Source organism: Stegostoma tigrinum, chromosome 6 (genome assembly GCF_030684315.1).
Source record: "Stegostoma tigrinum isolate sSteTig4 chromosome 6, sSteTig4.hap1, whole genome shotgun sequence".
Lineage (NCBI taxonomy): Eukaryota > Metazoa > Chordata > Chondrichthyes > Orectolobiformes > Stegostomatidae > Stegostoma > Stegostoma tigrinum.
In genome coordinates, this window is record NC_081359.1 from 106,319,378 (window position 1) to 106,333,542 (window position 14,165).

The window sequence follows — 14,165 nt, forward strand, 5'->3', positions numbered from 1 at the left end:
GCAAATGGACACTGAGAATATTTCTTACTTTTTTGTCAGCTGAAATTTGGATTTTATTTTCTGAATTGGCATCTTACTGGGCATCCAGATTATTCTAAATTGTGTGGGATTCAGCCTTTAAGCCATTTAAACATCAGTCACTAGATGTGGCTTCCCAGTGACCTCCTGTAAGGGCTCCCTCTACTGCTTGGCATTCCTGACTCAATTCGTTGGGTGAGGAGTTGTCAGCAAGCCTGAGGTTGAGCAGAAAGCCACATTTTTCATGGGATGTGGGCATCAAATGGCATGCTTGGGATTGACTGCCCGATCTCCACAGGTGTTTAGCATAACACTCTAAAACAAGGACGTGTGCGGATTCTGGAGATCCGAAATGAAAATGGAAATTGCTGGAGAAGCTCAGCAGGTCTGGCAGCATCTGCAGAGAGGGAAAGCAGCGATAACGTTTCAAGTCCTTCTTCAGAACTGACAGTAGCTTGGAAAAAGTGGTACATACGTTGAAAACAAGGGGTGGAGATGGAGTCCCAAGAGACAGAAAACAACACGATCTCCATTAGAGATACCAAGGTGTGGAGCTGGATGAACACAGCCGGCCAAGCAGCATCAGAGTAGCAGGAAAGCTGAAATTTTGGGTCTAGAGAAGAGTCCAGACCCGAAACGCCTGCTTTCCTGCTCCTCTGATGCTGCTTGGCCGGCTGTGTTCATTCAGCTCCACACCTTGTTATCTCAGATTCTCCAGCATCGGCAGTTTCTACCACCATGGTCTCCATTGGCTTCTTTGCTTTCTCCTTGCCACACTGCCGTCCATCCCTTTCTTTGCCTTACTGTCATTCTCTATCTCTTTGTGCTCCATATCTTCTCATACCTTGCCTCTCACCCCCTTTGCACTCCATCTTCAGATATATACCACCTCATCCAAGCTGCTATCAGTTCTGAAAAATAGTCACTGGATCTGAGACATTGACTCGGCTTTTCTCTCTCCACTGACGCTGCCAGAGCTGCTGAGTTTCTCGAGCAATTTTTGCTTCTGTAAGAATCCTTCGGTAACTTGACGTAACACTGAGTTGCTTGCGATGTACACCCTTTCAAAAAAGATGAGAGGAGATCTAATTGAGAAGATCAAATGAATTTAATTTAAGATGCAAAAGGGGATTGATGAGGAGAGGATGTTTGCTCATGTGGGTAAATCTGGAATAAGAGTTTTAGGATGAGGGACGGCAGATTTGAAGCAGAGATGAGGAGAAATTGCTTCCCTCAAAGGGTCACGAACCCGTGGGAAGTCATTAGCCCAGAGTGCAGTGGATGCTGGGTCACAAAATTCATTTAAGGAGGAGATAAACAGGCTTTTAATTAGTGAAGGGTGAAAGGATTATTGAGAGCAGGGAGGAAAGTGGAGTTGAAGCCGAGATGAGATCAGACATGATCGTATTCAATGGTAGAGCAGGTTCGAGGGGCTGAATGGCCCACTCTTGCTCTTAGATCTTAGGATTAATCTTACTAGTATCTGGGACCAGACTCTACTGCACAGGATAGGTTATTTTTCCCTTCAAGAATTATTGTCAATTTCAAATTCTCCAACAGAACTGGATGGGGTAAAGACAGGAAGGATGTTCCCAATGACTGGGGAATCCAGAACCAGGGGAGTGACACTCTCAGGATACACGGCAGGCCATTTAGGACTGAGATGAGAACATAGAACATAGAAAAGTACAGCACAGTACAGGCCCTTCGGCCCACGATGTTGTGCCTTGGAATAATCCTAATCCAGAAATAAAATAACCTAACCTACATTCCCCTCAATTCACTGCCGTCCATGTGCATGTCCAGCAGTCGCTTAAATGTCACTAATGACTCTGCTTCCACGACTACCGCTGGTAAACTATTCCATGCGCTCACAACTCACTGGGTGAAGAACCTCCCTCTGACGTCTCCTCTATATCTTCCTCCTAACACCTTAAAACTATGACCCCTCATGGCAGTCAATCCTGCCCTGGGGAAAAGTCTCTGGCTATCGAATTATCCATGCGTCCCATTACCTTGTACACCTCGATCAGGTCACCTCTCTTCCTCCCTCGCTCCAGAGAGAAAAGTCGGAGCTCAGTCAACCTCTCCTCGTAAGACAAGCCCAAATGTCTTCACCTGAAGAGTGGTGAGCCTGTGGAATTCTCTGCCACAGTTGAGGCCAAAACATTGAATGTTTTCAAGAAGGATACAGTTCCTCGGGCTAAAGGGATCAGAGGGTATGGGGGAGTAAGCAGGAACAAGGGACTGCCTTGGATGATCAGCCATGATCATGTCGAATGGTGGAGCAGATCTGAAGGGTTGAATGGCCTCCTCCTACTCCTAGTTTCTCTGTTTCTGTCAGACATGTGGAGCTAAAGGGATTAAGTGGAAGCTGAGGTATAGATCATTTGTTTTATACACTTATGGGACATTGATGTGGTTGGCTGGACCAGCATTTATTGTCACTTTTGAGTTGCATTTGAGAAGAGGTGGTGGTGAGCTGCCTTCTTGAACTACTCCCTTGCAATCCAGATCAAGACTCAAGGGTCTACGGCTTTTTCCTCCCAGGCACTGTCCCAACACGGGGAGTAAGCCTCTGTATTGGGCCTGGATCAGAGCAATCTCAACACTTTACACCTGATGTACTGGGCTAGAGGTGGACTACCTGTGCTGCAGTGGGTATTGTCCCTGCCTCTGAGACAGAAGTTCTGGCTCTGAGCCCCACTGGAGGACAGTCATGGAAGTTCATAACATGTCCCACAGGTCAAGCTCATGTGTTCTCATAGCAACCTGAACTCCCTCCACACTATCACCTGACCAGGAAGGCTAGATGCTGCCAATGGACGCAAACAAAGTTAGAAAAACAGTGGTATATAGCAAGAACTGCAGATGCTGGAGTTAGTGATAACAAATTGTGGAGCTGGAGGAACACAGCAGGCCAGGCAGCATCACAGGAGCAGGAAAGCTGACATTTTGGGTCGGGACTTTTCTTCAGAAATGAGGAAGAAGGGTCCCGACCCAAGACATCGACTTTCCTGCTCCTCTGATGCTGCCTGGCCTGCTGTGTTCCCCCAGCTCCACACTGTGTTATAGAAAACAGTGGTGTGGCTCACTGCTTGGGACAGACAACCCAGCTTTGCAAACACGCAGAAAGAAAGATTGGCTTGCAAACTCAAAAGGGGCCTGAATTAAAACGATTTATTGCCATATATCATCATTTTGACACTAAAAATATGTGATGAAAAGATCTTAATCATTGAGATTAGTAGCTCCACATCTAACAGTCTCAAAGTTTAGGGTTGATTTAAATCATTTTCATGAACATTAATGACTTTTTTTTGCAGTTCTTACTGGGATGATCCCTGCAAGTGATAAACAGCACCCAGGTCCCTAACTTTCACAGGTACCTTCTCCTATCATCGAAGACAGTCCTAACTCTTCACAGTTGCTCAGAACTTGTCTTGCACTGTATCAGTGTCTCACCAACACATCACGCACCCAACCCATGCCCTCCTCCACAACAACAACCCTTCACTCCCCCACTCCACTAAGCTCCCCCACCCCTTTTATAAACGGAATGCGTGTGCAGACTCTCCTGTGCTCCTGGATTCCCTTCTGAAGCACTCCCTGCTGATGGCTGCTGGTCATGGGTTGTGGGGATTTGGCCAATCATCATTCTGTCAGCCAAGACTCAGAATGGCAAGCTGTTCAGACTGGGAGCACAGAGCCAAGGCCCCGATTATTCTCAGGGATGGTTTAGAAATAACCCAGCAGCTTCCTCTGGAGATTTTCTGTGGGGATGGAGGAAGAGGAGCTTGTGTGCAGGAACTACAAGTTCACAAGATGTCAAATTTTGAACACTTATTTGGAATATTCCTCCATATATATACACACATTCTTTGCACCAAACCTTTACACCACTGTTTGCTATGAACACAAGCCCATCAATAAGGACATTCCATCATTTCTAAATTGGCACAAAAAAAACTTCCGCGTTTGTAAAAAAAGTTCTTTTTTGAGAAAAAGGTACTAAAAAGATAAGGCAATTTTTTGATTAAAAAGTGTCCTAAAATATTTCTTTCATAAAACAGATTTAAGAAATGCTACAGTATAAATTGCGATCATGTGCTCAAAATGCGCATTCTCAGAGAAGGCCCGTAGGTCACAAAATGGCTTCCCCCTCATCTACTGCCCCAACAAACAGCCCTACCCCAGGGGTTGCTGACATGGTGTCAGGTAGGAGTGTGAGAGTCAAAGCATTGACTCAAGACACCACCAAGCTTGAGAAGAGGGCAAATGGGAACCAATCACCATTTGGCAGTAAGGTCAGCAGGCAGTAGGGTTTATGAAAGCCCAAAGGGATAGTCGGAGTGCCACAGGGAAGGTGGGAGGGAGCGAGGGTGACAGGAATTGATGCCGGGAAGTGCATCATGAAGTGTCCTGAAACTCTGAGGGAAAATAAAATGAAAGAGCAGCTGATGCTCAGAGAGAGAGTTTAATGATTGGTCATCATAGAATTTGAATATTGCTGAAAGGAGACATACTGTTCATCTTGCACTCATCTGGATAAATGCAGGAATGCGAAATTTCAAAAGGTCACCGCAATTTATACTGTAGGAGGAAAGGACGCTGATTGCTTGGGGAGTCAGCAGCGAGTCAATTCCTGACAGAGCAATATCCTTCCCAGCATCCTTTTCTCCTGTGATACAAATTGTTGTGATTGTTTGAAACTTGGCATTCTTGCACATGTCCTGATGAGAGGATGATGAAACTCTTTGTAAACTTGTCCCTCAGCAATGCTACAAAATTAGTATTACAGAACGATAACTAACAAAACCGATCAAATGTTAATCATCTTTACCCCTGATGACCTAGTCATCAGTATAAGTCTCTGGACAGTGATAATTTGCAGGTTAGAAAACTTGTTGCTTGGAGGACGGTGGTGCTGAATGATGCTTAAATAGGAGTAAGAACTGAGCCATACCCTAACTCCAAGAAAGGGAGTCAAGCTATGAACAGTCCACTAGGAGAGAGGGAGTGATACTGGATATTGATGGTGATCAGCTGCTTATGCTCATCAGGATTGAATGCAAGAATGCCAAACTTTCCAGCAGTCACAACTACCGCAGCAGTTTTCTTCCTTCTTGCCCATTCCTTTTGGCCAAGTTGTGCGTGTTGGGGGGGGTGGGTGGTGGGAGGTGGGAGGGGTGCGATGTATCAGGGAGTGGGCAGGAGGAAAAGGTTGGAAGTGTGTGCATCAGGGATGAGACTAATCGTGGAATCCCTGCTTTGTTCCCTTGCTGGGATTGGCACAAAGTGGAGCTTGAGTCTGAAGTGTCAGTTAAGCCCTGCCAATGAGCAAGCAGGTTGGTCTTTGGGAGCGTCCGTTGGGTAGGGCAACGCCGGGGCGCATGGTCTGAGCGGTAACCTTTGTGCGTTGGGAAAGGGTGCTAAGCGAGAAGGGACATCACGCGGAAATTTACCAGAGAAAAGCCTACTGGGGCAGCCCCACTTTATACCCCAGCCCTACACTCCCGAAAGGTTCCTCGCACTGAGAAGCAACTATACAAGGCTCCGTAACAGCGATGGGGCTGAAGGGGGCATTGGTTTTAGGGACAGACCTAGATCCCGAGAGCCTTTTCCTGTTCCTAAAATTTCTTATCCATGGATCCTAGATGACCCCGGTCGAACCCTGACTTGATCGATTGTTCCATTTTTCCGATGGTGATGATTTTTTTTTGCAGCGTTTAGATACCGGCCAGCTCATGGCTGCTACTGATGTTCAGGCTGATAGTCCCAGGGAACTCACTGTCCTGTCGGTTACTCTTGTCCTTCAGGTGAAGGACATGATGTGGCTGGAGGTCACTAGGATCCGTGATCACAGTTACTTGACCAAGGAACTGGTCACTCAGGACGTTGTTATTCCAGACCTGGACAGAAAGTGAAGAAAATAAGCAAATCGGCTGGAATTCCGTGGAAAGCCGTTCCGTTCCATCTCACGGATGTCAGGATTAAATGCAAGAACACTAAATTTCCAATAGTCTCAACGAATTTTGCTACAGGAGAAGAGATCTGAATTGGTCGGCAAGTCTTTATTGATTGGCTAAGACATTACCATGGAGAAAGAACCACGCTCGTGGGCAATTCAGAAAAAAAATAGCAAGGCTTGAATGGGTTCCTTTTCATAGAAACCCTACATTGCGGAAAGATGCCATTTGGCCCAAGAGGTTCAGAGTGCCCCTGTGAAGAGCATCCCACCCAGTCCCATTCCCCCAGCCTTGCATTTCCCTTGTCTATCCCACCTAATCTAAACATCCCTGGGCACTGTGGGTAATTTAGCATGGCCAATCCACCTACCCTAAACATCTTTAGACTGTGGGAGGAAACTGGAGCACCCTGAAGAAGCCCACACAGTCACAGGGAGAATGTGCAGTCACAGACAGTCACCTGAGGGGGGAATCGAACTTGGGTCTCTGGCATTGTGAGGCAGTGATGCTAACCACTGAGCCACCGTGCCACTCCATTAAGTGGCTTTTGGCCTTTACCCCAACCTTTCATCAAGCGTGAGAGAAAATTTCTAAACCTTATGAAAAGTTATTTAAGTCTGCGTCATATTTGAATTAATAATCGGAGCAAAACCCATCCCCTTGTCCAAAATAGTGACATGGATCTTTTACAATGACCTCAGAGGGTGGGACAGGCCTTGATTTAATGTCATCAGAGAGTTGGCACCTCCAGCACAACGGCACTCCCTCAGTACCAGCCCAGGTCTTTGTGCAGAAATCTCTGCAGTGCGACATGCCCACGAAGTTCTGACTCAAGGGCGAGAAAGCTACTTGCCCCAGAACCACACGTGACATGTTGGCAATGGGCACTACACACGGGCATCTCTCTTCTCACACCCACTGTCTAAAGCCCCTGAGCTACGGATGGATCCTGGACATGCCAACCAACACGAAAGAAGATCGTACCTAAACTTTTTCCTTTCTTCCATAATGGAATGTATGGGAAGCTTGGCCAGAGTGAGGTAATGTTCTATGGGTCTCATGGGAGAGGAGTCCCAAGGCTGTCAGCGAGGAATCACCAATCAGGCTGACACAGTGGGTGGCAAGGTGGGTGGGAGGAATTAATCATTTCATCCTTTCAGGGGGCTAGTACAAGCGATGGGCCAAGTGGGCTCTTCATGTGCTATTTGGATTCTGCATAGACCAAAGCCTCAGCTTGGCACGAGATGCCTGTGGCATTCTCAAAGTGATATCTGAAAGAAGAAGAAGAAAGAGAGCATCCTGGACAAAGACTTCACACAGTAGATTCCCTCACCTCAATGCGGATGGGCTGTTTGGGATCTTTCCTGTAGAAGATTCCCTTTACGTCAAATTCCGGATTCACCGTGTTCTTATGGATAGGCGACCGGACCTTCTCTCTTCCGCACCGGATAATGACATATGGATCGGCTCCTGAGTAACAACAGAGTTCTACATCATTCCGAGGGTTCCCAAGCAGGCAATGGAGAGCTGACCATTTTTGAGTAATGGGACTCGTATGAGCCCTTGAACTGGAACCGAGTCCTGTTCACCCACCGTCCTCAGTACCTGCTGATGATTCAACATCAGCACCAATAACATTTACAATTCCCAGGTCCTTTGTGCTGATGTAGCTACTTGTGCATGAACTGGGAGAACAACATGCATAGCACCATTAAACAGGGACTGTTTTTATTAATTGTTCAAGGTGCTGCTTGTCCCTAGTTACCCCTTGAGAAAGTGATGGTGAGCTGCCTTCTTGAATCACTGTAGGTTGACCCACAATGCCCCTACGGAGGAGGCAATGGCCTTGTGGTATCATGGCTGGGCTATTAATCCAGAGACCCAGATAACGTTCTGGGGACCCGGGTTCAAATCCTGCCACGGCAGATGGTGGAATTTGAATTCAATAAATATCTGGAATTAAAAATCTAATGATGACCGTGAATTCATTGCTGGTTGTTAGGGGGGGAGAAAAGAACCCTTCTGGTTCACTAATGCCCTTTAGGGAAAGGAAACTACCATCCCTACCTGGTCTGGCCTACATGTGACTCCAGGCCCGCAGCAATGTGGTTGACACAATGAGCAATTAGGAATGGGCAAATAAATGCTGCCTAGCCAGTGGTGCCCTGAACCAGTTAAAAAAACTGCCCTGGGTGGGGGGGGTATTCCAGGATTTTGGCCCAATAACAGTGAATGGCTTAGAGGGCAACATGCAGGGGCATAGTGTTGCCATGATTTCACTGCCCTTGTCCTTCAAGACGGTTGAGGTCATAGGTTTGGGATGGTGAATTGCTTTTGCAAACCTTGCAGATGGTAAACAATGCTGCAACTGAGCATCAATGATGAGTGTTTAAGGTACCATTCATTGGGGGTGGTGTTTCAGCTTCTTGAGTGCCATCTAAGCCTCCCTGATAGAGTCATGCAACTCATCCAGGAAAGCAGAGAATATTCCATCGCATTATGCTTCATAAATGATGGACAGGATTTGGGGAGTCACAGAATCAACACAGCACAGCCAGGATGACTGTCAGCCCATCATGTCTATATTGGCTTTCCAGCTGAGCATCTCACCTTCAGCAATGTCCACTCTCCCTCCGCCCCCAAACACTGCACAGCGTTCCCTTCCAAACAGCAAATGCCCTTTCAAGTGCCTCCATCAAATCTGTCCCCCAGCACACCCTCAGCCAGGAACTGAGCCCAGAGCAGGCGGGTGGGCTGCAGGCCTGGGTTGTGGTCAGGATAGATAAAGATCTGGTCTCTCTCTCTCTCTCTCTCTCTCTCTCTCTCTCTCTCTCTCTCTATCTGTCTCTCTCTGTCCTTCTCTCTCACATGTGTGCACAGTACCTGTCGCACCATCCTGTTGGGCCAATCCGCTTGCAGCAACAACGTGAACTTGAGTCACCATCTTGGGGTGCCCGCACAGTCCAGACCAGCAGGTCCGAGGTGGCTCATTGAGAGTGAGTTCCCTGTGAAGACGACCACAAAGAGAAAAAGAAAAACACAACAAGGAGCACAGGTTTGTAAGGACGTCAAGTTACGGAACTGACGGCAGCCATCTTGCCAAGCGTCCCTTTAAAAGTCACGTGACTGTCCCTGCGGTCTTGTTTCCAATGTTACCAGGCCACACCAGGGAACTCAATCAGTGGGACTTCACAAAGTGTAACTGGCCAACGTTCTGTCTTCTGAGACCTCACTGTTTCCCTCTTGGCCAAAATAAAATGATTTCAAATGTGTCACCACGAGCAGATGGAATGTTGCACCGATCTTGATCAGAATCAATCAATATTTCAAACTTGCTACCATGTTAGGTTTCCACAGATTAGTGTTTTTGGGGAGTTGGGCTGCAGCACAGTGCACTGAACTGTGACTCCAGACTGACAGAGCAATTGACACAGATACAGGAAAAGAACAAACAAAGGCATTATGGTGGACACAAGGAGAGAGGAAGATGGGAAAAAGAGACCCACGGAGGGTGGAGGGAGACACAGTGAGTGAGAGAGGGGTATGGAGTCAAACACTCAGAGTGCGAGCAGTGAGTTACAAAAAAGACAGAGAGAGACTGAGAGACCAAGATGCACAATTCAGAAACAGTAAGATGCAGTGAGAAAGCAAGGGGAGAGAGAAAATGAGAGGAAAAAGGTGCAGAAAGAGACACAGAAAGATAGAAAAAGGAGTGAGAACAGACAGTTACACACACACACTCACACACACAGACACACACACACACACAGACACACACACACAGACACACACACACACACACACACAGACACACACACTCACACACACTCACACACACTCACACACACACACACAGAGAAACAGAGTGACCTGAATTTTACAAGGCTGAGGCTGGGGAAGAATACTGGGCACCTACATCCTTACCCTGGGCACGAAAATCATTCACAAATGGGCCAAGTCTTCAAAAGTCTGTGCCCACAGCCAACTGCCAGCCAGTGATAATACCCCCCACTCAGTCCACTGCTGAGGAAATGGGAGGGGGATGGCATTGGGCAGAGTTTGTTTTCCTTGAATGGCCATAGCCAGCCATTGGAGACAGGACCACTACATCGCCATCAGCACAGGGTCACCAGCAACACCATGGCACCATCACATTCACCACCATCAATGTCACCATGATACCCATAGCCAGCCTTCACCTCATGCAGGTTAAAATGTGTGATGACAACAGCACAAGTAGCATCCAACACCAAGCAAAGCAGATTCCATAGAATATACAATGCAGGAATGAGTCATTCAGCCTACCAACTAGTCTCTTTCCTCCCTGTTACCTCCTCCGCACTCCTCACTTCGTCCGATACTCCACCCCACTCCTCTGCTTCCGTCTCCTTAACTTCATTCGAGCATCCAGACTCTCCTTAAATACATCATCACTACCGACGTCAAATAATTCCAATGGAAACAAATTCCCTTTCTCCTCATGCTCTTTTTCTGAAAAAAATTCTTTTGAGTCTGTTTAAACTCATTGCAATTGTTGAATGAATTGTCTTCACTGTCTGTGAACAAGAAAGCAAGAAACATGGGCCATTCAGCCCATCGAGCCTGCTACAGCATCCAGTATGGCTGTGGCTGGTCTTAGCCATTGGATTTCCTGACCACTCACCCAGACTTGATTCTGAGAGCATACAACTCAATCCATCACAACCTGTAGCATTTTCAATTATGGAGATTCCATAGTCCTCTGCGGTAGGGAATTCCAAAGATTCCCCACTTTTGAGTGAAGTCATCTCTGCCCTAGATGTTCGGTCCCTTATTCCGAGACTGTATCACTGCTTTTCAGATTCCCCAAACAGTGGAAACACCTCTCTCTCTCAGGCTATAGTCTGTCCAACCCTTCTACAATCTTAAAATCTTTTAAAAGAGATCTCCTCTCATTCTTTTAAACATACTGTCCTAATTTACTCAGCTTCTCATCACAAGACAACCCATATCCTTTCCCAGGAACCAATCTGATGAACCTTCACTGCACCATCTTCATCCTGTGTTTTCTTTGTAATTTGCCCATGGGACATGGGCATCATGGGTCAGCCAAGGATTAATTGCCCATCCCCTAGTTGCCTTAAGATGGCGGTGAGATGCCAATGGAGTGTGTACTCTTCTTTAAATAATTAGACCAAAATGTCACACAGTATTCCAGATGTGTTCCAGCAAAGCCTTCTGCTATTTTAAAAGAATTTGTCTCACACACCCTTAATCGTTTCTGATGCAGAGTCAAGAACCTCAGGCTGTGGAATATATATACCTCCTCAATTCTGACAAAATCCTTATCACAGAAATATAGAAACTAGGAGCAGAAGGACGCCATTTGGCCCTTCAAGTCTGTTCTGCCATTCAACATGATCACAGCTGACCATCTGACTCAGTCCCCTATTCCTGCTTTCTCCCACATATCCTTTGCACCCTCGGAATTAAAATCCAACAACAACCCCTTCTTGAAAACATTCCATGTTTTTGCCTCAATCACTTTCTGTGGCAGAGAATTCCAGAGGCTCACTACTGTCTGGGTGAAGACATTTCTCCTCATCTCAGTCCTCAATGGCCCACCCCGTATATTTAAGCTGTCACCTTGGTACTGGGCTCCCAGGTCACTGGGAACATCCTTCCTGTGTTTACACTAGCTAATCCTTTTAGGATCTTATATGCTTCGATGGGATCTCCCACCTTGTTCTTCTGAACTCTGGAGAATCAATGTTTTCCTCACTTTCTGCAGTACTTCCAAAAGCCTGGTGAATGAACTCAGCAGAGGAGTTAATGGGAGAGAGGAGCAGAGGAGACAGGCTGAGGAGGGAAGGGAGAATGTGATAGTGTGCAGGACCTTTGAGCATGAATGGATGGGCAGAGGGAACGTGGGTGTGCGACATGCAGGGAGCCAGAGGAGAGGACGGTGGCTTCTGCTCCCCAAAAAAAGCTGCATTCTAGCCCTCACCTCCTCCATCACCTCTCGCTCTGCTATTGACAGCTGCTCATTCCCACTCCAGGTCTTACCTGAAGTTTGATGGCACATCGGTGAAGATCCTCAGTAAGAACTCGCCCTGTACGCCCGGCTCGAAGGTGGTCGGGATGATGACATAGCGTCCCTGAGGGAGCTGTTCCCGCAAGAAGATGGTCTTGGAGTTGATGTAGACAGAGCTGGCCACTCTCTGCTGAATGGTGTGCATCCTATAATTACGGTTCAGCTCCACCTGCCAAAGCCAAATCACTTCAAAAGTTAACAGAGTGGTGGGATAAACAGACCGAGAGCAGCAGTTAGCATCATCATCAGCTCCTGCCCTGTGACCCCAAGGTCCTGAGGGCAAGAAACTTGGCTGATGCACCTACTGCAGCACCAAGAGAGTGTAGTGTGTCTTTCAGATGCTATCCCCATTGGTCTCCATTTTGATCATCTCCAGTGTCCTGGGCCAATACCCTCCCTTAATCAATAACCAATGTTCACATTGTTGGGAGGGTTGGAACTAATTTGGGAGGGGAATGGGACACAGCGTAGAAATAAAATCAGGAACAAGGTCCAATCAGGTATAGAAGGAATTCTGGGGCAGTCTGAGGCGTGGATAGGATAAGGCACATGGATAGTCTAGGAAACTAAACTGAATCTATTTTAAACGCAAGGAGCTTGACTGGGAAGGCAGATGAACTTAGAGCATCGATCAGCGCATGGGAATATGATATTGTTACAATTACTAAGACATGGTAAAAAGGCTGGCAGGACTGGCAACTCAATGTTCCAGGGTATAGAAGTTTCAGGCGTCATAGTGGTTGGGATGTAAGAAAGATGGGGACGTTGCACTGTTGATGACGAAGTCATCATTGCTGAAATCAGGGAGGACTCCCTAGAACAGTTTTCAAAGGAGGCCCTCTGGGTACAGCTTAGAAAGGGAGCAATTACTTTTCAGGCCTCCCAACAGTCAGAGGGAAGTACAGGAGCAGATATTATAGAATCCCTACATTGTGGAAACAGGCCCTTCAGCCCAACAAGTACTGCCCCTCAGAGCATGCCATTCAGACCCATCCCTCTACCCTTTCCCTGTGACCCACTTAATCTGCATATCCCTGGACACTATGGGCTATTTAGCACGTCCAATCCGCCCTAACCTGCACATCCCTGTACACTATGGGTTATTTCCTGTGGTCAACCACCCTAACCTGCACACCTCTGGATTCTGGGAGGAAACTGGAGCACCCGGAGGAAACCCACGCAGACACGGGGAGAATGTGCAAACTCCACACAGACAGTTGCCCGAAAGTGGGATCAAACCCAGGTCCCCAGGTCTATGAAACAACAGCATTCCAGATATTTATGTTAGAACAGCTAAAACTCACTGATGGCTTGTGCCGTCTATTATTTAACTGTTTCTTCAGCACAATGTATCTCTTTGCTTCAAGGACATATTTCACTTCAAACATCCAACCTTGCAAATTGGCATCAGCCAACCTCATCACATCATCATTGGTGCTCTGGAACCAAGTCAGACATCAATTAACCAGCATTTACTGCCTGTCTCAAGTAGCAACTGGTATAACTGAGTGCTTGCTAGGCTATTTCAGAGGGCAGCCGGGTCTGGTGTCTCGTGTGGGCCAGACCGGGTGAGGATGGCTGATTTCCTTTCCAGAGGGACATTTGTCGGCCAGATGGGGTTTTACGATGGTCGACAATAGGTTCATGGTCATCAGTAGATTTTGCTTTGTTGAAATTGGATTCCACCATCTGCCTTGGCGGAGTTTGAACCCTGGTCCCCAGGACATTGGCTGACTTTCTGGATTGATAGTCAGATGATAACACAACAAGGTCATTACCCCCACTAACTTGGAAGGGAGCCTCCTATACTTGGAGGCTTCCAGTCTGTGGCTACGTCACATTCATTTATGTGCACATTTTCAGACTTCAGTACTGACTAACAGGCTGCCAGCCCTTGTGTTTTGCACTTCTTTTTAATGCAGGGGGTAACATGACTTCATTGGGAACAGTGCACTTTTTACATTCTTGGGCAGCACGGTGGCTCAGTGGTTAGCACTGCAGCCTCACAGCGCCAAGGCCCCGGGTTCGAATCCAGCCTCGGACGACTGTCTGTGTGGAGTTTGCACATTCTCCCTGTGTCTGCGTGGGTCCCCTCTAGGTGCACC

General features: G+C 47.2%; 1 protein-coding gene across 2 annotated transcripts in view; it reads right to left on the reverse strand.

The window, feature by feature from the left end:
* Positions 1-3,016: 3,016 nt before the first annotated feature.
* The window catches only part of capn5a (calpain 5a), a 100,211-nt gene continuing 89,062 nt past the window's right edge, over positions 3,017-14,165 (reverse strand). For both annotated transcript variants that reach the window (XM_048533535.2, XM_048533536.2), the window contains exons 10-13: positions 12,033-12,229; positions 8,871-8,992; positions 7,321-7,457; positions 3,017-5,930 (exon numbers count right to left, since the gene is read on the reverse strand). In XM_048533535.2, the coding sequence (XP_048389492.1) occupies positions 5,748-5,930; positions 7,321-7,457; positions 8,871-8,992; positions 12,033-12,229 (639 nt within the window). In that variant the 3' untranslated portion in view covers positions 3,017-5,747. The remainder of the gene's footprint in view (positions 5,931-7,320; positions 7,458-8,870; positions 8,993-12,032; positions 12,230-14,165) is intronic.